Below are 24,565 nucleotides of genomic sequence, written 5' to 3'. Positions count from 1 at the left end.
AACCTATTGCTTTTGTTTTATAGTTAGTTTTCACATTCACTGTCATCATGGGAATCTCTATCACTGTCACCAACATCAACAATTAGTTCTTCTGTTTGTATGTCTATTACTTGCTCACTGATCCCTATTTTTAAATATTTAATCTACGCCCCTGATAGTAATACTGAAGAAAGAGGGCTGCAATCGTTATACCTAAAACTGCCTACTTTTGCCACCGCGCATCCACGCCATTTTAAAATTTCTGCCAGCTTCCAGCGTCAGGCCTATACTTGACTGTACATTACCACGTAAAATGGCCTACTGTTGCATTTCGCACGTGGAAATATTTGACATTAAGTTAAACGAACTCTTCAAAAAATTCATGGCAGGTATTTAGTTTCCTTCGCGTGTATCTACTAGCAAACAAAGAAAATGTTTGTTAAATTATAGGTGTCAAATGTCACAAAAAAGAGAGAAGGAAGATTACAAGAGATAAACCGATGTTCGGCGGTCGTATGTAACACAGACCGATCCCACACATGAAGCAGAAAATAATTAATAAAATACCGGTAGTCGTAGTCAATTAGTCAGTGTCCTTTGATCCGTCAGATAACCCTTTTTACATCATGCTAATTAAACATAAGTATTCAATTTGGCGGTGATAGTTTTTTATATGGGCGGTCGTAAATCTACAGGGTGTCTGGACATTCACTAATTTGTCAAACGTAACGAGCATCTATTGTCAAGAAGAGTAGAGGTAGGAGCGATAACTCTACTGGAAGCGAATGGGTCTAAAAAGCGTCGTGATTAATTAAGGATAGAAAACGCAACGGTCCGCTGCGCGATGAGCGACTGCGCATTCATTTCGGATGCGCAGTATCTTGCAGCGCAATAGACTACTCGCGCCGTACATTATTAAATCCACGTAATATGTAGTCTTCTTGATTCTGACTTAAAATTAAGTAGGAAATTTCGAAAGGTTGTAAATTAATTTACGTTTCGTATAAGTTAACAGTACAGTATTTAATAAAAGGAGGAGGTTCTCAAGTTGACGCGTATATTTTTTTATATATGACCACGCATAACTTTTTACAGAGTAGTCCGATTTTCATAATTCTTCTTTTATTGGAAAGGGTATACCCCGAAATTGGTCCCATACAATTTTGGAAAACAAAATCCAACCCTAAGGATAGGAAAACAGGGGATGATTGTTGATTGTTATTCATTCACTGATTGTAATGTATGACCGATTTTGATAATTCTTTTTTTATTGGAAAGGATATACCCCGAAGTTCGTCCCATATAAATTTGGAAAAAAAATCCAACCCTAAGGGTAGGAAAACAGGGCATGATTGTTGATTGTTGTTCACTCACTGATTGTAATGTATGACCACACATAACTTTTGACAGAATAGTCCGATTGTGATAATTCTTTTTTTATTGGAAAGGGTATACCCCGAAGTTGGTCCCATATAAATTTGGAAAAAAAATCCAACCCTAAGGGTAGGAAAACAGGGGATGATTGTTGATTGTTGTTCACTCACTGATTGTAATGTATGACCACGCATAACTTTCGACAGAATAGTCCGATTGTGATAATTCTTTTTTTATTGGAAAGGGTATACCCCGAAGTTGGTCCCATATAAATTTGGAAAAAAATCCAACCCTAAGGGTAGGAAAACAGGGCATGATTGTTGTTCATTCACTAATTGTAATGTATGACCACGCATAACTTTTGACAGAATAGTCCGATTGTGATAATTCTTTTTTTATTGGAAAGGGTATACCCCGAAGTTGGTCCCATATGAACTTGGAAAAAAATTTAACCCTAAGGGTAGGAAAACAGGAGATGATTTATAATAGTAGTAGTAGTAATTAGTAGATTATAGCCACAAAAACATTATAAAATATACTAATTAACAATGCAATGGTTATTTATTTAAATTTAAGGTAATTTAATGATCTTTGTTTATTGATTGTTTAGCGCCGACTCAAAATTACTTAGATATACTTACATTAGTTGAAGAACTTAGTTATTAAGGTTAATAAAATAAAGGTTTATTATTTTTTGCTTTTCAGTTTTTTCGGCGGTTTAATTTTTTTGTTAAAAAGTTTTTATTGAATAGCTCCTCGTATATTTAAGCGTTCGATACACTTAATACTTGTTGAATATTCATTAGATTCTCGAAATATCAGTGAACAAGTGTGAATGCCGATAACTTACTTGAAAAAACACCTCTCAGGTTCTCAAAGCTTTTAGCGCGGCAAAACGTTTAGAAAATCAGTACCTGTAATGTGTGTGTATACCTCGAACAGGCATTTATTTCCAACAACTTGTAATAATGGTTCCGTCCACTTCGCGTTATATTTGCTCTTTTAATATATACACAAACAGGAATTGCACTTTTCGTTTGTTCCTATAAATTGCCGGAACCTTGTAAATACGACAAGTTTTTAGCAAGACATTACAATGCTAACGCAGGGAAATATTCCCAAGGTGCTTACTGTACCATTATAGTATCGTGGTGACCACGAATCAACATTTAAACTGCTTACTACAAATGAAAATGGAAATTTAAAGGAGAGCTGTCGATAAATTGAGAAAGTTTGACGACATGCTCTTTTTCTTCCCTAGGTTTTCATGTTTATTTTCCGTTCATAAAATTTTAGAGTAATGCACAAAATTAGAACAAAGTTAAAATACTGCCAGGTTACAAAAATTTTCTTTGATAGAAAAAATTACAATTATTATTATGATTTTAAAAATGCAGCTAGAACATGTGTAAGCATTATTCGTGTTCAGCGACCCTCAAACCTACATTGTATCAAAATTGAACTTATTGTCCGATCACGACCCTACTTACTGCACAAAATTCGAAGATTACTGCTTTATTTCGAATTAACTGAAACCAATAACTAATTGCTACATACACGTTCTTGTGTCTATCATTACTAACCCTCATCATCATTGTGGGGTCGTTAGTCCTAAGACTGTTTGAACACGCACCTCCACTCCTTCCTATCCTGAGCTAATCTCCGCGTTTCCCTAAAACTAGAACATCCAACATCCTTGACTATTTGCTATTAAGTCTATCTCTACTCCTCTTAACTCCTGTTTCTGCATCTAATATGTCTCTGACTAGACCTTCCTGAGAAGGATTTTTTATTAACTTCCATACAGTCCTTTGTTTTCCTATTCTTTCTAATACTTCTTCATTTTTAACCTTTTCTATCCACGGTATCCTCATCATACCGCTTCCATTTTATATCAAGCAATCTCTAACTCCTCCTTGCTAGGTGCTAAAACTGCTGTACCATCTGCAAATCTAAGCATACTAATCGTTTTTCCTATATCTATCCCTACAGCTGTACTATCTTCGATGTATAGATTAAAAAGTAGCGGTGACAGTGTGCATTCCTGTCTGACTCCCTTCTTAATAATTACTTCTCTACGTTGCTGCTTCAGCTCTGTAACTGCCTGTTGCTCTTTACACAAACTAAGTATCACTCTTCTATCTCTTTAACTCATCCCTACATTTTTAAGTATATTCAACATCTTGTCCCATTTAACATTGTCAAAAGCCTTTTCTAAATCTAGAAATCCTATGTACTTACGCCCTCTTTCCTTTTTCTATCGTTTTCTCTATCGTTACCCGTGAAGCTAGATGACCTCTCCCAATTACTGACCTTCATTAGTAAATTATTATATAGCTAGCTATATAATGCTTCTCTTGTTTACGACACTGGAAGTTATTTAAATATTTCACCTTTTTACGGAATGAAATCTTAAAACCGTTATTTGTTTATCGATGACCTTGGAAATTATAGAAACGAGAAATTGAATATTTGTAATGCAACAATTTATAAGACTGTAAACTTTTTTCATCGAATTCCTACAGACCATAATTATTTACCGTTATCGATCTTACAGAGCAATAAGCTATATAAATTTATGCTATTGCCATCATCGTTTTTCAATTCTTCTAGCATCCTGCATCTCATCAGATATTTCTTTTTTAACCGCTTCGGTACAACACGTTTACACATTATTGTTGATTATTGCAATAAAGTGCGTCAGATAGCGAATGTTACACAACACATCACTTTTATAACATAATAAACCTTTTAAGGACACAAATAACGCGCCGTCTATTATACTAAATGCATACCTACTCCTCTTCCAGGATTAAGTTGTAAATGCAATTAAAGTCAAGAACTTGACCTTCTCGTCAAGGTATTTATATCTTCTTTAAATATGAAGTTTGTTTATTAATCGAAAACATTTATACCACAATTCAAGACATTGAATGACATACCTTCACTAGAAAAACTATTAAAATCATCTTTTCATTAATATGTTATGTTTCGGTGCGTCTGATCGGTATTTATTTATGAAAAAACAGAATGAAATATACATGTACCCAATGTATCACCATCATAAGGTCGTCAGACCTAAGACTGGTTCGATAGGCACTTCCATTCTTTCCTATCATGAGCTAATCTTCGCATTTCCCTAAAACTAGAACAACCCACATCCTTAACCATTTTTAAATATTCCAAATTTCCCTACTTCCTTCATTGTACTAACATTACACCCTGAGTACTGATAGAGTTGCTGCCCTCTTTCAGGGCTTTGTCTTAGTTTGCTTCTTAAATCATCGAAACTCGCAAGCCGATCCACCCACTCTGGTTTGTACAAGAGTTTCGTCAAGGATCAAGTACCGTCCGATCAGGAGCAATACAGGAACAAAAAGTAAATTCCTGGATATCGAAATCAAACCCAAAGTACAGTTTCGTCCTTTGATTAAACATTTAAAAAATCAGTTAATTGCATAGAACAGATTGCTATACACATTGTCATTAGAAAAATAACTGGAACTAGGTATCTAAAATCAGCCACTTCTTCTAATTTTTCGTCTCATATCTTTATATTCGCTCTTTCCCTACTTTTTCTTCCCTTGCATATCAGTATTTTAGTTTTACTTTTATTTATTTTCATACAGTACTGATCTGTCAGTACCGCTTCCATTTTATTTAAAGCTATCTCTAGGTCCTCCTTGCTAGATGCTAATACTGCATCTGCAAATCTAAGCATACTAATCTTTTGCCCTTGCACATCTATCCCTACGGTTGTACTGTCTTTAATAATGTTGATGGCGTCTTCGATGTATAGATTAAAAAGTAGCGATGACAGTGTGCATCCCTGCCTGACTCCCTTCCTAATATTTACTTCTCTACGTTGCATCCCCAGCTCTATAACTGCCTGTTGCTCTTTATACAAACTAAGTATCACTCTTCTATGTTTGTAATTCATACCTACATTTTTAAGTATATTTAACATCTTGTCCCATTTAACATTGTCAAAAGCTTTCTCTAAATCTACAAATCCTATGTACGCACTCTTTGTTACCCGTAAAGCTAGAATGGCCTCCCGCGTTCCTCCATTTCTTCTAAACCCAAATTGATCTTCCCCTAATAGTTCTTCCGCCCTTTTTTCCATCCTCCTCTGTACAATTCTAGTTAAGATTTTTGACGCATGGGAAGGAAGTTAAGCTAATTGTTCGAAATTTCTCGCACCTATCCGCGCCCCTCTTCTTAGGTAATGTTACTACTTCGTTCCGTTTATAATCCTCTGGAACTTTCCCCGTTTCGTACCTAATCAGGAGCAATACAGGAATAAAAAGTAAATTGCTGGATATCGAAATTAAACCCAAATCACAGTTTTGTCATTTGATTAAACATTTTAAAAGTCAGTTAAATGCATAGAAGAGATAGTTGCACAAATTGTCATTAGAAAAATAACTGGAACCATATATTTTAGTACAATATTGTATAGCGATATGTGACTTACTTTCGCGAATATGTTTTTAAACCTATCCATGTCGCTATACAAAGTTACTCGCTTTTGTACCTACAATAAGTATAAATATACGTGCAGATAATGAAATAAAACGCGGTACATTCACTCACGTCCCGATGAACATTGTTAACGAAAAGCATGTTTGCGAATTTATAATTGCAAATTATTGTTGTTGTGCCATGGCCTGTAAGTAACAGGTATCATTATACCTTCTGCTCGAAAGAACCGAATAACGGTGACATGACGACTGCATCGGCAATTAAATTAGTTTTGCCGCGGGGATACCGTCTTGTCGTCTTTGAAAAGAAGAAAATTAATAAGCATGTTTCCTTTTCGCCTTTTTAGTAGAGATTTTACATTTTAATGTGAATACGAAATGCCTGAAGTCGACATGACCCTTTGAATCATCGTCACCTTAAGCAGGCGCTCGTACAATTTGTGAATTCATGAAAATAAATTGCCCATCCACTTTATATGCTCAATATTTGAAGGAAAGGAAAAAATCGGTAGAGATTTTACATTTTAATGTGAATACGAAATGCCTGAAGTCGACATGACCCTTTGAATCATCATCATCTTATTTCAATAGTCATTTGAATTCACAAAAATCCATTTAAAGGAAAGAAAAGAAATAGATACAAAAATGCAGTTATAATAATAAATAAAATACCTCAAAGTGGTAGCCTTTTCATCCTGTTGACTGTCCTAACCAATATAAATGCGAATGAGAGTTTGTTTGTTTGTTTATTTATTACGATTTCACGCCTTAAATATTCAATTGATTATCATCAATTTTTATACACATACTGTAGATGTGGAGTAACTTTTATACAGAAAAAGAAATACTGTTCTCGGGGGATAGTAAAATTAGTTTTATGTGGTCGTCGATGATCTTTGCTACGTAGGTATTTAACAGAGATGTGATTTATTTGAAACACTTGCATTTAAAATGCAAATACAAAATAAAAATACCTATTTTTATCTTGAATTTAAATACTTTTTTGAGAAAAGCATTTAGTATTTTATTTAAAATTCTTTTTTAAACGTATTTTTTATTTGTAAAATGCAAAACACATTCTTGCCGTTAAAAGTTTTGCTAGTACCTATCACCGATCGAACATTATATAAAATGATGAATGAAAGGTGCTTATATTGGCCATTGAAGGTATTAGAAGCTTAAAAAGAGGACAAAGAGACATTCTATGAATGCCTTCCAATTCTTTAACTGAAGAGAGCCTAAAAAATTATTGGAAATGGATAATCTAAAATATTGGATCGATAATGTTTTCCGGGTTCAATGTCACGATCCATGGAATTCTGAAGTTCCAAATTGATATCAGCACCCGCCAAATCACCACTTATCATATCTTGAGCAAGAAACTACAAAATTCTATGAATTAGAAATTATGAAAAAACAGCCCGCAATATCAATCAATATCGAATTGATATACGCCAGCTATGTAAAACTGAAAACTACAAGATATTGTGGTTTGCTAATAAATGCGTGTAATCCAAAATTCTTAGAAAACGATTCGAAAAATTTCACTTATTAGATGAACCCAAAGCTAAAGAAACTATGGATTCCCTTTCTTTCTCTTATTACGACGTGTAGAAGATCGGAAACAAAATGGGGTTGTAAATATTTTGATATAAAATGGTTCATGTTGATTTTTCATCAATAAAATTATTTTCAACCCTATTTTGGCTTTGATCTTTCACGGTAAACAAACTATTTTGGCATCACTGTCTTCTTTCCAATTAAAACGGATGACAAAGGCAAATAAAGAAGCATATAGAAGAATTGGTTGTTGCTGAACTGAAGAAGTTATAACATACAGATAGAAAAACTATATTTCAATCACTTTAAACAAACAAATGTGAATCGTACTTAATCTTCGCAGCTGGTGATATATTGGAAACATCAGTAAGTCTGGAAAAAACTCCAATATTAAAAAAATGAGCAAATTCCTCTTAAAAAATATTTTATACTTAAGTAGGTACTTAAATGTAGAAAGTTAAATAGGTACTACAAAAAAGTATTTATTTGAAAAAAGTATTTTGAAAATACATATTTTGCATTTAGCATTTGAAATACAAAAGGGAAATCTATTTTACCTTAAAAAACCATTTTGGGCATCTCTAGTATTTCGGACATCAACTCGGGCGAAGCATCGGATCAAACCTAGTAGAATATAAACAAAAACCAGTGACAAAAACAAAACTGTTTTTAAATGCAAAATAATTATCAAATATCAATTACCTAGCACTATATCGTCACCTATAGATATTTTATATTTTGTAGTTGTATTTTAAGCGGGACTGCTTACTTCAAATAAATATCTGATTAATATCCAAACGCAAGCAGTTGGTATTTGCTTCTACTGAAGTACTTATTTTATCTAAGTAAATCGAGGATGCAGTTTACATACGCAAACCATATTAGGTAATAAGAACGCTTAAGTTCTTGGTTAGAAATTCATAGAAATTACCAAACGCAAATCGTTATTTCGGTTTTACTTGGTCTCTTCAGCGTACCATAGGCAGTCTCGATAAATTTACACCGGAAAGCGAGTTTATGTAACATTCAAATGTAGACACTGTGTCGCCATCTAGATACGTTGAAATACCTTAGTAAGATCTTGTCTTATTTCTAGAATACTTCATTTGCAGAAAAAAATGTTACCAAGATCTCAAACGCTCATGGTATTCAGTTGAAACACAAATATTCTATTTTTTTTTTAAATATATGTTGAGGTTTTTTCTAAAAACGTTCAACAGGATAATGGCAGTACAATAAGTAGAACTTGTAGGTCATTAAATTATTGTAATACCAACAAGAAGTTGAACAGAAGTAGTTATACGTATATGTTACCGGAAATGTATAAAATCTAGGAACTTTACATATTTCCTAGGAAATGTTATACAATTCTGAGGCTATTTGGGAAATCTATAAAATATTGTTTCAAAGATTTTTTAATACACACATATCCTGGGAAATGTATACATTTAATTGTATGAAATTCCGATATTGTACTAGAAAATGTATAAAGCTAATGCTTTCTGTGAATAAAATGAATAAACCACGCTAGTAAACCGAGAATCACAATTATCTGTGTTCTAATGCGATCGTCTCATGTAAATGCATTGGTGACATTATTGTTTGGTTAGGTTACGTTTTGAGATGTATATGTATTAGTGACGTTATTGTATTTTAGAAAATACTACAAATGGCGCAGTAAACGCCATCTGTAGCACGATGCTACATTTTAGGATTACGTATGCTCCTCGTGTTCCGTCGGAGCTGCCTGCGACGCGCTGATGAGATCCAAAAACATCGAAATCGCGATCCGCGTCTGGCAGTTTCGACAGAATGCAGACCACTTCGAATTATTTTATACGTAATTGTATGGTTATTAGGCAGATTTATGACAGACTGGAGTCATATATATATATATGAAAATAATCAGCATTATCACCTCTACAACATACTAAAAATTTAAGGTCATCGTGTTTACTGAAATAAAGATAACCTCGTCACATTGTTTTAACATCTAACATATCAGCTTGCCTCCGGCGGGCAGGGGCATTAAAGAAACTCCATTCTGTCATAAGTCTCCCTTACCAAACAGTGACTTGTATCACCTGACATACATATCCGATTGTTGTTTAGGAAATGTGTCTAATATGATTTATTTCCCACATTTCCGGACGATTTTAAGAATTATATACATTTCCCAGGAATTGTATGCGATGACGGATTTCCGGTAACATGTACACAAGTCATATTGTATTAAGTAAAGAGTAAGGATGATCTTCATTCGAAGTTCCAAATGTTTGAGTGTTTACACCACCGGTAGCGTTTGTATAATAAATAAGTCGGTTTTTGTTGTTATTCTTCACGAAAACGTGCAAGAATTTGAAAAAATATCGTAAAGAGATAAACGGACGCTGTCGCGGAATAACTAATTTGGCACCGTTCAATGACATCGCTTGTATACTGTTAATAATACGTTTAACTTGTAAACGACCGGTCTGTCGAACAGATTTAAGCAGTGGCGTGTGAAAGGTACCTTCTTCCAATTTCATATTAAGCATCTACAGTTTCTCTCTCAAATTGAAAGTACACTGGAATTGTAAAAACAAAAATAGGTTCATTTGTGATGGTTAGCGAGAGACAAATGAAACGAAGAAAGGAAAACAGAAGAGAAGAGAAAATTTATCTTGGAAATATTACCCACCTCTGTCCCAGCATTTGCTTAAGTAAGTGATTCGATAAGGAAACCACAGAAAAACTTGATTTAGGAGAGACGGACTCAAAATCGAACTGTGCCTTCCCGAATGCTAGACAGGGATCTAAACCAGTACGCTTTTTGAAGTGAAACGCTAGGAAGGAAATTTAGTAGGGCATAAAACCGAAAAGTGTAACGTCACGCGTCACAGCGTCATCCGTTACGCGCCACGTGTGACCTCTGGTAGGTTTGTCCAAAAGGAGCCATTTTAACAGAAGCATGCAAGAGACTTACTGTTAAGTGATTTGTCTTTTTTTTTTTAACTAGGGTGTTCGGTCCCGGATTCTCTCTTGTACATTTATAAATATTTTTAAAATAGAATAGTCATTTTTTGTAGTTTAGGTAATTTTTAGGAAATATTTTGAACATATTTTTACCTAAACCTTAATACGGTCAGTCTTCCGTCAAAAAAGAAAAACTTTTGGGTGTTTCATTCCCACTAGCCACTAATTTTGATGAGCGAGCAGTCCCTCCAAACTACGCCGGAATAATCGTGGGATTGGTGGGTGATGTATCTTTATGTAAACTTTACTTCAGTCCCTGAAGAAGGTAACTTTGTTACCGAAAAGTGCTTCGGACAACTACAGTGTCGTGTTTTGGCGTTGGGGTTTTGAGCTATTCTGTTTGTTCTATTGTTTTATTAATTACTAATAGTGGTCGATATTAATATGTAACATCAACGTAAAATCACTTTTCGATTTTGAACCACTACAAATTTCGTTAATAAATTACGTTAATAATAAAAAAAATCGACGGATCGTTAACCTAGTAGGTCAGGTTTGTCGTGGTTGCTGTTGTCACCTCTCGTAGCTTAGTTGGTTAGAGCATTGGTGCGTAAAGCCAAAGGTCCCGGGTTCGATTCCCGGCGGGGGGTGTGACAACAACAACAAAATAAAAAGAATGTAATTAGTCAATGTCTATATTTCGTGTAAATATAAACCTAAGGAAATCCAGTTCTAAAAACCAAAAGAACAAAAAGCGAGACATCGCCACATCCGACGTAGGACCTACATTCAATATCCAGGATGTCACTTAATTGGAATTTTTAGTAGTGATAGGGTCTTAGGCTACGTTATGAAGTTACGTTGTGGCTAAAATATAAGTGATTCGCACAGCATCAGTAACTGTAACAGTCGTACAAATTTGAACGGGCTATACTAGTAAATATAACAAAACTTCGCAGTTAATTATTAATGTATAATTTAAATTGCAATCAAAACTAAGTATACTTTTGGATTACTGCGAATAAAATGGTATTTATAGTTCACAAAATTAATTAATCAATAATTAAACTACGCCGCTGCGTTTGAAACTCTTTATACCGATGTTCTTGGTCATACCTTATATGAAGTAAGAAGTTCATGTGCGGTATGCCACATAAATTATTCAACGAAGATGTCTACCACAGTTTGCACTTAAATAGATCGAAATGCCTCTTCTACTTCTTCTTCAGCTTGACGTACCGCATTTTTCGCAAAAGTTTTGCCAAGTAGTTCAAGTTCCATGCGAATATCCTTGCAATTTATTTAATACCATAAATGGGATCTTACTTAAAGAAAGTTCGCTAGCTTACTGCCCATAACTAGGAAAAACAAAATTAGAAAAGAAAGAACAAAAATTTAAAATATTTACCACAAAAAATAACAGGTTTAAGGATTATTATTCTTTTATACAATAAATATCTGTAAGGGCAACATTGCCTTTAATACTTGTAACAAAAAGGAATTACAGAGATTTTGTGTTATTACAAAATTACCTCGGTACTTTTGCCACTGTTTTCTGGAATGTTGGTTGTAAAATTTCCACTTTTTATTTCTTTCTCGAAATTTATTAATAGAATTATTTATGCTGTGGGATGCAAAAACTAGAAAATTACTTTTATTTTTACGTTTTAGTTAAGTTGTTCACGTTATCCGGCAATCTAGAATAATTAATATGCTGGTCACATTCTGCTGGATTTCCGCTGTCATATTGCAGTATTAGCATCCAGCAAGGAGGAGTTAGATATAGCTTTAAATAAAATGGAAGCAGTATTGACAAAACAGTACTGTATGAAAATAAATAAAAGTAAAACTAAAATACTGGTATGCAAGGGATGAAAAAGTAGGGAAAGAGCGAATATAAAGACAGGAGACGAAAAATTAGAAGAAGAGTGGCCGATTTTAGGTATCTAGGAAGTCAGATAAGTCAAGAAGGAAGGAGTAGTAGGGACATAAAGCAGAGGATAGCGCAGACTCGAGCCGCCTTCAATAAAAAGAAGTCACTTCTATGCTCGCGAACGGTTAATTTAGAAATTCGAAAAAGGTTGTTAAAGGTGTATGTTTGGAGCACGGCGCTGTACGGGAGCGAAACATGGACAGTGGGCGCGGCGGAAAAAAAGGTTAGAAGCGTTCGAAATGTGGTGTTACAGGCGAATGATGAGGATACCGTGGATAGAAAAGGTTAGAAATGAAGAGGTATTAGAAAGAGTAAGAGAACAGAAGACTCTTTGGAAGTCAATAAGAAATAGGCAAGATAGGTTGGTAGGACACCTTCTCAGGCATGAAGGTCTAGCCGGACATATTGAGGCAGAAACAGAGGTTACGAGGGGTAGAGGTAGACCTAGATTAAATTACTATTCGCAAATAGTTAAGGATATGGGTTGCTCTAGCTTTAGGGAAATGCAAAGATTAGCGCAGGATAGGAAAGAGTAGAGGTGCGTGTCCAACCAGTCTATAGGATTGACGAACTTATGATGATGATGACTGCCAACATAGTCGGTCTACTATTGGATAACACTCCCTTTATTTGTTTACATCCGAAATTCTACGGCACAATAATATTAACGAAACTTTTCAAAGATTTTACTGTAGGTAAATCAGTGATTTTCAATCTTTTTGAATACGCGACCCTTTTACACCTTTACAGGTTAAAAAATTCTGGCGACCCTCTTGGGCTATAGACAAGCAAAAAGTTAATTATTAAAAAGTCCACGTTTATGTTTTTTTTCAGTTTAGTATAAGTATTCATTATATAGTATTAAGACCTACAGTCTGCAAAAGGTCACCAGAGGTTTGAATGTAAATAACTTACCTCGGACTTATAAAGCAGCGTGGACATTAAAACTAAAAAGAGAAATTCAATTAAAAAATGATTTGATTATTAACGTTTCAAAAATAGCACCATGATTTTTCAAATATTTGAGAAATAAATAAGCCCACCCTTCTCACTGAAATTGTGTTTTTATTGTAGTGTAGAACTTTGCCTGGCGACACCCCCAGTAAGGCTTTGCGACCCTCCTAAGGACCTTAGGAGGGTCGCGACCCACAGATTGAAAAACACTGCAGTAAATAAATCCCATATTTCCTAAAATTTTTTTCCGTCCCAAGATTTTGCTAATAGGTCATTAATAATACAATATTTTGGAGAATTTCTGGTATTTTGCTAAGAACTTTTAAACAGTAACAACACAATTGTAACTTTGTATTGTAATACAATGCTCTATTGTTAATTAATTTAGTACTTTATTGCTTTTTGATGATATCGAAAAGTTTTCATTAGATGGGCATCCCAAAGGCTTGTATTTTATGTAACACACTGAGCTCAGCAAAATTTTTGAAAACAATTTATAAATTATAAATGTCCATATTGCTATAAAATGCATGCACGCTGTTCATCAATCTACACATATAGGTACGTATAAGATACGTTATATGTATATAGAGATGCTTGTGTTTAATAAAACTGCTTCTTTGAGGTAGTACCTACAACAAGTGGGCCCGCAAGACGAGATTCCACACAGTTTATTTCCTGTTCTGTCCGTTTCCAGTTATCTTACATTTAGTAAACACGTTCATTCATAACCGCCATTCATGGTCAACCGAAGGACTTAAGTTGCCTCGTGGATCGTTACTCAAAGATTCTATTATACTTCGTCGTCTCGTCTTTTATCGTTTTCGTATTATTTTCCTGATGCCAGACAGAGACAGAGTGGCTCAATGTCCGAAACGTACGGGACATATGGTACCACTTATCGCGATTCCATCTAAAAATGCCACCGGCTTATTTTTGTAGGCGTCAGTTTACGTTCACGTTTTTTCTCAAATGATAGTCGAGGTATTTAAAAAATAAATATTAAAACGGTTTAAATACTTTTTACTAAAACTTTTCATGTTTTATTATGTATTAGAAAACAAAAACCATAGTCAATTAATGAAAAAGAANTTTCAAAAATATATATTAATTGTTCACAATAATTGTTTAACTATAACATTGGCTTCTTCAGATGAAGATATTCGGATTAAAATTGTTACAAAATTAGCATAAATACTAAAAGTTTAGAAATTTTATGGGGTGGGAACAACGAAAGGGAGAGACACGGTAAGACTTTAAATTTTTGATGACAAATTTAAATTTAATAACAGAGAACTATATAGATCAATTTGATTATTTAGTAAAATATCTAATTTATTGTATTTATAAATACACTTAAAGACATTCAGCTAGGTTTAATTTTTGACTTTTTGGTTATTCTTTAAAAAAAAGCAAACAATGTATAGAGTTACTTCCTTTAAAGCCAGTAATACGCTAACCAAATTTATAAAACGTAATAAAGATATAACTGATAAAGGATCAAAATCTGGAGTTTATTTATTGGAATGTGGGGACTGTAATTAAGTCTATGTAGGATAAAGAGATCCTTCAATCAAAGGATTACAGAACACAGGAGGAGCTATACTAATGGGAAAGCTGATTCTACATATGCAGAACATTTATTAAAGGAAAAACACACTATTAATGATAATTTTTAAGTTTTAAAAGAATTACCAAATTGATTGTGGAATTTCAACAAGTAAAGCCTTCTACCACAAATTATTTAAAAACTATTATAGTACCTACCTATATGTTTCGCGGAACTTTATTCGAAGTTTAGCGTTTAGCACACCCAATAATTTTGTTTTTTAATTTTTTCATTGTACGATAAAAAACCAAATACGTCCTTGTCCATATTTCAATCATGTATGAGTAGATTTAGCTACCCGCATTAGGTACAAAAATTCATTCAAACCTTTTTGTTGACATTTGGAACCCCAATTTAACACATTACTGCATATCCATGTTCGCTAAATAAAGACATATGAGTTCCGACTTCGTTTTTAACGTTGTAATAAAATTAATTGATCATTTGCTTTTCTGTATAAATTATCTTTAGGAACAGGGAACAGCAGTTATTACAAAATAAAAGTTACTGTTAATTTATTTTCTCTAATAATGGTAATACCTTAATGTTCTTGAATTTGTTATTTGTAAAATTGTCGCCAGAGAATTTAATGATCAATCAAGCGGGTAACCCAGTTGTGATATTTTTCTTGTCCTGTAGTATATGCAACTTTATAAACAGGTAAGGTTTCGGATACAACAAACTGTTGATATTAGAAAAAATATTTATATGTTCATACGTTATTTGCGACTAGATTTTCTTTTATCTATATATAATAATGTTTATATTTGCTATTAAGATGTTAAACTCTATTTAAGAACTATTTCACTAAAAAATTATATAGCTTTTGTTATCTTCCACTATACAGATATATTTATAGTGACCAATTTAATGAAAAGTTGATTTATATTTGCATGTTCTAAAGATATTATGCTAATTTTCAGTTCCTTCTTGTTGCTTTTATTAACTTGCAACCAATGTGTGTGCTTATCTGGGTTTTAAACAAAAATTAATTATTGCTGTATCTGAAATTAAAATCATTTAAAAGAAAAAAAGACAGCTTACAATTCAAATTATTTATTGAACCTAACCGACCGAAAAATACACTCCGGGGGACGGCACCCCTTGATTCATTGTATGATAATATTATGACAACCTAAACAGCACACAAGTAACTCCGTGGGGATGAAAGTATTCACAAAGACAATCATTTGTCATTCTTCCCCATTTGTCGTCTGCATAACGCCCTACACAAGAGAATTACTTCAAACATTAAAAACAAGAAAATTAATGAAATACAAAACCAATAATTGTATTTCTAAAATTTACAAGATTTTAAGAAAACTTCTACATTATTTCACATCGAATTCGCTATTTTCTCAATGATTCGTCTCACCAAACCAGGTATTTTGTGTTTTACTAAATACTACCTATTATTTAACTCTTTAACTAACAGTTTTACTTTACTCTTAAAAAAGAAAGAATAAGTAATACGCCTTTGACGGCAATCTTCTGATTCTGATTCTACTTTTGAGACTTACGATCAGGGGCGCAACAAGGGGGGCTCTCCGCGGGTGCCCGGGCACCCACTCGATTGGATTAGGTTAAGACACCCAGTCAATTCCAGTCGATTCAGGTAATAACCCTTGAAAGTTCGGTTCAAATAGTTCAAGCTCGCCGAAATGACTTTTTTTTAGTCACTTATAGTATTATGATGAGAGTGGTCGAACTCGATTTTTCCAATACAATGCAAGTCAAATTGTAACGTTGTTGCACCCCTGCCTACGATTAATACTTTAATCAAAGTCGATTTACTTCTTTCATTTCCTTATCAAAAGATGAACTTCTTGATTCAGCTGTTCGGGCTTGATACATTAAATTTTAAATTCATTTTTCAGTCCTATAGAGGTTGAATTTTTTACAATCTTTTCCTGTGCAAAATTTCAACTCTCTACAGCTGCCAGTCAATTTGCCCTTTCAATTTACACATGGATATTAAACGTTCATATTTTATTTCAGACGAGTGACTTGGACACCTTCCTCTGCAAGCAAGAGTGGGAGCGTCGCCTGGAAGAAGAACTGGACAAGCCGTCGCGACGGGAGCCATCGGCGTCGCAACTAGATGACTTCTTCGAGGCGGCTGCTGTACATAACAATAACAACAACACTCGTCCTTCGCCCCAGCAGCAAGCCAATATGAGCTACGTCTCCATGCGAACCCTCACCAGTGCAGACGATGATGTCTTTTTGCGACCCCCCTTGTGGGAAGATATAGCAAGTAGTATACAGAATATCGACCCTGAGAATGCCAACATGCTTGTGGGCACTGGACACGTTAAACTTGAAGCTGTCGAAGATCTTGCCGTTGTCAATTGCACTCCCAGTCCATTGCTGTCTCCTTTAGAAATTAAAACCGAAAAGGTGAGTATAATTTTGACCAACAAAGTTATCGATCCCGTTAAATCACATTCCTGAAGAATCATCATTATCATCATAAGGTCATCAGTCGAAAGACTGGTTAGGCACGTATCTCCACTCGTTCCTATTCTGAGCTAAACGTCGCATTTCCCTAAAACTAGAACAACCCACATCCTTAACTATTTGCGAACAGTAATCTAACCTAGGACTACCTCTACCCCTTGTAACTCCTGCTTCTGCCTCTAATATGTCTCTGACTAGACCTTCATGCCTGAGAAGGTATACTACCAACCTATCTCGCCTATTTCTTATTGACTTCCATAGTCCTCTGTTCTCTTACTCTTTCTAATACTTCTTCATTTCTAACCTTTTCTCCCAAGTTATCCTCATCATTCGCTTATAACACCACATTTCGAAGGCTTCTAACCTCTTATTTTCCGCCGCGCCCATTGTCCATGTTTCGCACCCGTACAACGCCGTGCTCCCGACATACACCTTTAACAACCTTTTTGAAATTTCTAAATTAACTGTTCGCGAACATAAAAGTGACTTCTTTTTATTAAAGGCGACACGACCCTGCGCTATCCTCTGCTTTATATCCCTACTACTCCTTCCGTCCTGACTTATCTGACTTCGTAGATATCTAAAATCAGCCACTTCTTCTAATTTTTCGCCTCCTATCTTTATATTCGCTCTTTCCCTACTTTTTCTTCCCTTGCATACCAGTATTTTAGTTTTACATTTATTTATTTTTACACGGTACTGATCTGTCAGTCCTGAAGAATACCATTCAATATTCATGCAAAACTTTTTTGTTTTCAGGTGCTTCAACAACCAACTACGTCACTTCATCTGATGGGCACGCCAACATCTCCTTACAGTCAGCAGCCTACAAGTCCCCCACAACAACCCCAACCTCCACCCCCCACTGCCCAACATTACACTCAACCACCGCTCCATCATCCTAATAATAATGCACATCCTCAACAGTATAAGTACAACAATGGTACACCTGTAGGTGCAGCCCCCGTTAACGCTTTGTATCCCCCTATCTCTCGATTGATGTATAATTCACCCCTGACACCGCCTAGTTCGGAGCCTGGCTCACCAGGGGGCACGTTACCAAGGCGCACACCACCACCTCCTTATCCCAACCCTGGCTGCCATCAAACTTCGTCCACATCCGGACACAGGCTCACTACGACCAACATTAGTAATAAATATAACCGTAGGAATAACCCTGAGTTAGAAAAACGTCGGATACATCACTGTGACTTTATAGGTAATAAAATATTTATAAAAATTGTTTTAATATTAAAAATCTAAGGAGTTTTTTTATTTTAATAAATGTAAAATGTACCTGTAATGTCTTCTATTTTTAATTTTTTGCAGGTTGTACGAAAGTATATACGAAAAGTTCACACCTCAAGGCTCACCAAAGGATACATACAGGTATGTCTTCATTTTTATATATACATCCATACAGGGTGCTTCTGTAATAAGTAGCAAGCTTTGAAGGTCTTAAATAGATTTAAGAAATAAGGAATCGCATAGTGAGTACAGGAGCGTGTTTAAGAGACAACAAAATTTGCAAAACGAACGGAAGTTCTACATAGCAACTAAGCAGTTACATCGATGGAAAATGTAAACTGTTACGGTTATGGAACTATTAAACATCAACAGTTTACTATTAAGCTACTACAAATAATAATGTTTCAACGCCCATTACCGTAAAAAATAATTAAATAATTACTTTGTTCATCAATATACAGTACTATTCTTCTACATGGTATTAAAAACACAAAAGAAAGAAAAAAGAATTAACATTATGTAAACTTTAATAGGTAAATTAATATCCTCTAGATAGGTAATTGTTATTAATTGTAAGGTGAATTTCTTAACCACCGTTGAGGTGCCTATCGACAAGCTGCGTTATCTTTATTTATGGGTGGTTCGCTAATAGCCCTATCCTGTCATTAGAAAAAAAAATATTACAACACCAATAAACATATTTATACATACGTACGTACACTCCAAATGATACATGAAATCCTACAAATAACGCGGTAGTAGAATCCAGGCATAACTTGCTACTAAGTGATAGGCACGTTACCATAATCGAATAAAGAAATTTGAAGTGGTCAGGAGTTTTTTGTCGAAATTGCCAGACGGGGATTTAACTAACTGTTACCTGCTGTCTTAACAGCGCGTTTTATGAAATCCTACAAATGATGCGATAAACGCCATCTGTAGTTAGGGTTGCCACCCGTACTTTATTATAAAGTATTGTACTCTATTTCGACTATGCGTACGTTATACTTTACAAGACACATAAAGTACGCAAAAATACTTTATTTAAGGCCTTAAGTAAACATCGTAATTTTGTAAGCGATTATTCGAAATTCAGAGTGCTTTTACATCAATAATATTGCACAAAAAAATGGCAAGCCATACTTACGGAACAACCTAATTTCCCTAATCTGTTCAAAGTAGAGTCACTTTTGCTGTCCGTTCCGTATTCTCTATTATGAACGCAAAGTGGTGGGACGACAGGAATAAAGCTTCATTAAAGCTAATTAAAAATGAACTTTTAGTTTACTTAAATCTTTGTTTGCCATGTTTAGAGGCTATTAATGTATTTAAGAGCGACAGCAATTTGTTACTGGCTGCTAGGTGTAACCAAAAATATGTTTTTAAAAACAAAAAATTAAATACTTTATTTTTATGCCGAGTACTTTTTTTTTTAACCTTTTAGTCGAGAAATACTTTATGTAAAGCCTGAAAAGGTGGCAAACCTATCTATAGTACAGTGTTACATTTTATGGATTGGAGCTCGTATTAAAAACAGGCTCTTTGAGGCGTATATCACAATTATTTATCGTGCAAATCACTAAGTACCTGCTGAAAGGATGTGGAATTGCATTTTCGTATTTCCTTGCGTGGTTCTACCAGGTCCGGACCGGACCTTGCCTGCACATTCAAATACGTTTTTCACAAAAACGGTGAACATTTAGAGTACTAAACATTTACTTAATTTTCATGTTTTATAGTACTCTATTACTTCCTGTAGGTTTGCTACTTATTTCAGAAACATCCTCTATATATATTTTTTTTAATGTAGGTAATATTCATACTTCTATCAGGAACGAATCCAGAAATAATAGAAAATATTTTATTCCTCAATAAAAAACCAATTCGCATGAAAACATTGTAGCTTTTAGACGTGATTTTCAAAATTCGGCATTTCCAGATACAGACTTATTAGATTAAATTAAATTTTGGTGGGAGGGGATAATTCCCTTATGGATTCGCCACTGACGTAATTTCTTCATGATGATGATTTTTTTATACAACAGAAGGATGTTAAAATAGAGCTAAATATTTAAAAAAAAAAATATTTTCAGAGGCGTTTACAATTTGTTGTACATATTTTGGCAACAATTAAATATTATACAAAACTTGGCTTAGTTCTGGTTATATTTGCATTTGTGGATTGTAAGTAAATTAACGGAGATAAACTCTAAAATTTATTTTTCCTCTAGATCCTCTACTCTCTAAGTTTTATATGCCTTACTGTTTTTTATTTACCGGTTAGATGTACATATGTAAAAGAAAATTGATGCCCCAATAACAATCTAAGGAGGCTCTTAGATGTCATTTTGGGCTCTATTCTCCGATCAATTGATTTTTGTGTTAACTTTAAGGATATTTAATTTCAATATTTTTTTGTTTTCAGGTGAGAAACCGTATCAATGCCAATGGCCTGATTGTGAATGGAGGTTTGCGCGTTCTGACGAACTAACCCGTCACTACAGAAAGCATACGGGTGCGAAACCATTCAAATGTGCCGTATGTGAAAGATCTTTTGCAAGATCAGATCATCTTGCACTGCACATGAAAAGGCATCTTCCTAAGACCGCAAAATAATGCCAGCTTTTATCTAATTACTATTAGAATATCATTAAAGAAAAGTTAAATACGTACTTTGACAAAAAGGTTACTAAAAATAATAAATATTTGTATGATTTAGTATCGAAGAGCACTCTGTCGAAGTTGTTTTAAGAAAGTGATGGTTTGGAAATGATCTTCTTTGAATGTGACATTGTGTGATTTAAAGAATAACCATTTACATAAGATACAGGGTGAAGATTATTTAGAAATATATAAGGCAAATTTTTCTTCTTTACCGTAACTGTACTTACTAAGAAAAATTTTTATCAATTTTTCCTAAGGTTACTGATAGCGACATTTACAAAAGAAATTGGAAATTATTACTTTAGGTACTTGTTTAATTTTTATAATCTCAGTTAAATTTATTGTTATCAAAAAATCATTCCACGCTTTAACTAAATCATTATGATCGTTGTTGTATCATAGAAATAATCAATATTTTCCCAATGTATATGAAAATTGCACTTTCGCACTAAGAAAAAGTATTTTTACTTCAGATTATAAAATTTTCCTATTTAATTTTGCACAACATGCAGTTAATCAGTCAATATCCATCCAAAAACTTTATTTAGAAATTGCAAACTTCATTTCAAACAAAAAAAACAGCAACTTTTAGTAAGCAGAGTGTATATAAATAATCTGGTTTTTAATTATCTAAAAATTGACATTAGAGTTAATTCCAATATTTGAGATCGTTAGTAAATTAACTTTTATAAAAGTGTACGTCTGGCACAGTGCACTTTCACAAGTTTTATTCAAGATTTACCAATTTGAAACACAAATTAAACCTTTACATATGTTACGTGTTTTCAAGTGGTGGTAGTATTTTATTTTCGAAGAAGAAAAGTGACATTGTCATTGTTCTTTTTTTTTAATAGTTTTTTTTTCAAAAAATTCTTCTTACCCTTATTGTTTTCATTTCATATACTCTGTACCATGCCATATTTAATTATTTTGCTCTTTTAACCGTCAACTTTTGCAGGTATATTACCTTATAATACAAAAATAAATGCTCTCTTAATATGTATTGAAAACCACCATTCCAACTTGTATTTTTTTAATGATGAACAGGTGAACAGGATAGTTTCCCAAATTATGACCTTATTTTAACATGACATAGGCACTACTAAGAGAAATCGTGATCTCTTTCTTAGGAAATAAGTCTAATAAACATCACAGTATTTCGTTTTCCCATTGTACATTACTTTTTAATTTAGCACTTCGATTGATAATAAGGCTATGATTTATTTTATATGTAGTACATGTTAATCAGAAAGCTTAGAAATTAATTATTTAATTCCCAGTACTATTTGTTACCAAAGCAATATACTATTTTGAATAATTCTTACCAAGATTTGTACTGACGCAGAAAATGCCATTTTTGTTTAATAATTTCTTTCCCAATCGTTTTTTTTTTTCTGTAAGCTTTTATATACATAGGTACGCCAAAAGGTACCTACCTTGCATTTTAATGATTTTGTCTTTTGAACATATAAGTCATTGTTAATGAAATTTAATGACATAGTAGTATAAATTGTTGTATTCACAATGATACGAAACATTTCGTCATATCGTACTTACTTAGATTTCATAGGTGCTGTTAAACTCGATTAAAGAAAAAAGCTTAGAAAAAATGCCTACACTGCGCAAACTCGTAAGCCACATATGGTACGTGCCCTATTTTTTAATTTAGAAACATAGTTATTTGTCGCAATATTTAAATAAAAGAATCGATGAGGCCTTCTTTGAGTGTCTTTTAAAAAACAAAGTATAATAATAATAATATTAATTAATACATTCCCTGAACGTATCTATATCAAAGCTACTTACTATTTTTTTTATGTAAAAGAAGGTAGCAGAATATTGTGATTTTTAATTTTTAAGATTGTTATANAGATTCGATGTATATAGTGTAAAGGTGTACAGTAGGTGTAAATTCAATATATAATTCCACAAATCAAACGTCTATGCGTTCTTCTTTCAACTAAATGCACTGCTAATTAGTTTTGGTGGTGCCGCTTTATTCTGCCCTACTGATAAGTATCAGCAGGATATTGCCGAAAACGAGCCCTTACAAGGCGACGAAACATAAAATGGTCCTTCGAGCCGGATTCAGTGCAAAATCCGGAAACTAGTGGAGACGTTTAATTGTGAAAATATATGTATACATATATACATACATACATACATACACATCAGAATACCTGTAAATATGATATAATACGTAACCTAAAGCAACTGGCTACAAGCTAGTCAAATTTATCTGCCTAAGGATGAAATTGAAATGCATATTGCTGTATTTTTATTACAGATGAGTATTATTGTCAGATTAATACAAATTTTAGTTAGTTATAAAATATTATTATTTATGTATGTAGATAAGCGATGATAAAAGTGCAAGAGCCACAATTGTTTTATTTTAATTTTGTATAATAAATTTTAGTACAGTTTCAAGTTTTTCTTTCTTACACCACCTTAAACCTTTTAAAGTAATTATATTATATGCATTGCAATAATGTCACAATTTTCAAAATAATTTACTGACTCCTAACAACTAAACGACCTTTCAGATCTTCAAATAATCCGAAGTGGTCTGTATTATGTCGAAACTGCCAGTTGTCTTAATAGCGCGTTTTATAAAATACCACAAATGGCGCGGTAAACGCCATCTGTAGTACAATTATTTTATTCGATTATGGTAACGTGCCATTCACCTAGTGGCGAGCTACGCCGGGATTCATTTCAGTAAGTAGATATCCATTTATTTAAATGAAACTTATTGAGCATACGTAATCCTAAAATGTAGCATTGTACTACAGATGGCGTTTACCGCGTCATTTGTAGTATTTTATAAAACGCGCAGTTAAGACAGCCGGTAAAAATTGGTCTGCGTTCTGTCGAAACTGTCCGCGATGCGCCGATGAGATCCAACAAAATCGAAATCGGGATCCGCGTCTGTCAGTTTCGACAGAACCAATGTTTTTGGTATACTTTTTGAGTGTATCATTATGTATTTTTTAACATCTTTCGTTGATGATGGGCCTACACACTGTCGCAGTAGCATATGCTTTTGTCACAGAGTGACAACATGCGCAAAATGATTTCATTTTAGCACACAGAAGAACATACCTTATAAAAGTAGTCACAGTATCATGGGGACGAAGGTTATAGTCTAAACCTTCATGAAAGAACTTTTACCTACTTGCTACTTGAAGGTTTTGCACAACATAAATATGATTAATTCTAAAATTCTAATTAAAATATTTTTACACTAGCACTTTTGGCTTTACCGGATGTGACTATCAATTTTCTTATTTCAAAATTAATGCTGTATGTTTTTTCATTTTTTAATTTTATGGTCAGTTTTAT

At 33.8% G+C, this 24,565-nt stretch overlaps 1 protein-coding gene and 1 non-coding gene across 7 annotated transcripts in view; both read left to right on the top strand.

Moving 5' to 3' along the window:
- The window catches only part of LOC108735350 (dendritic arbor reduction protein 1), a 499,675-nt gene extending 476,597 nt beyond the window's left edge, over positions 1-23,078 (top strand). For all 6 annotated transcript variants that reach the window (XM_025980601.1, XM_025980604.1, XM_025980602.1 and 3 more), the window contains 4 exons: positions 16,847-17,248; positions 18,068-18,527; positions 18,638-18,697; positions 20,982-23,078. In XM_025980601.1, the coding sequence (XP_025836386.1) occupies positions 16,847-17,248; positions 18,068-18,527; positions 18,638-18,697; positions 20,982-21,172 (1,113 nt within the window). In that variant the 3' untranslated portion in view covers positions 21,173-23,078. The remainder of the gene's footprint in view (positions 1-16,846; positions 17,249-18,067; positions 18,528-18,637; positions 18,698-20,981) is intronic.
- Positions 10,929-11,002, top strand: Trnay-gua. Its single transcript has one exon. It is a non-coding gene; the product is annotated as a tRNA-Tyr (tRNA).
- Positions 23,079-24,565: the final 1,487 nt, after the last annotated feature.

The sequence above is a fragment of the Agrilus planipennis genome, unplaced genomic scaffold (genome assembly GCF_000699045.2).
Source record: "Agrilus planipennis isolate EAB-ADULT unplaced genomic scaffold, Apla_2.0 scaffold70, whole genome shotgun sequence".
NCBI lineage: Eukaryota > Metazoa > Arthropoda > Insecta > Coleoptera > Buprestidae > Agrilus > Agrilus planipennis.
The sequence above is the reverse complement of the archived record's forward strand: the minus strand, read 5'-3'. Positions and strand labels throughout refer to the sequence as shown.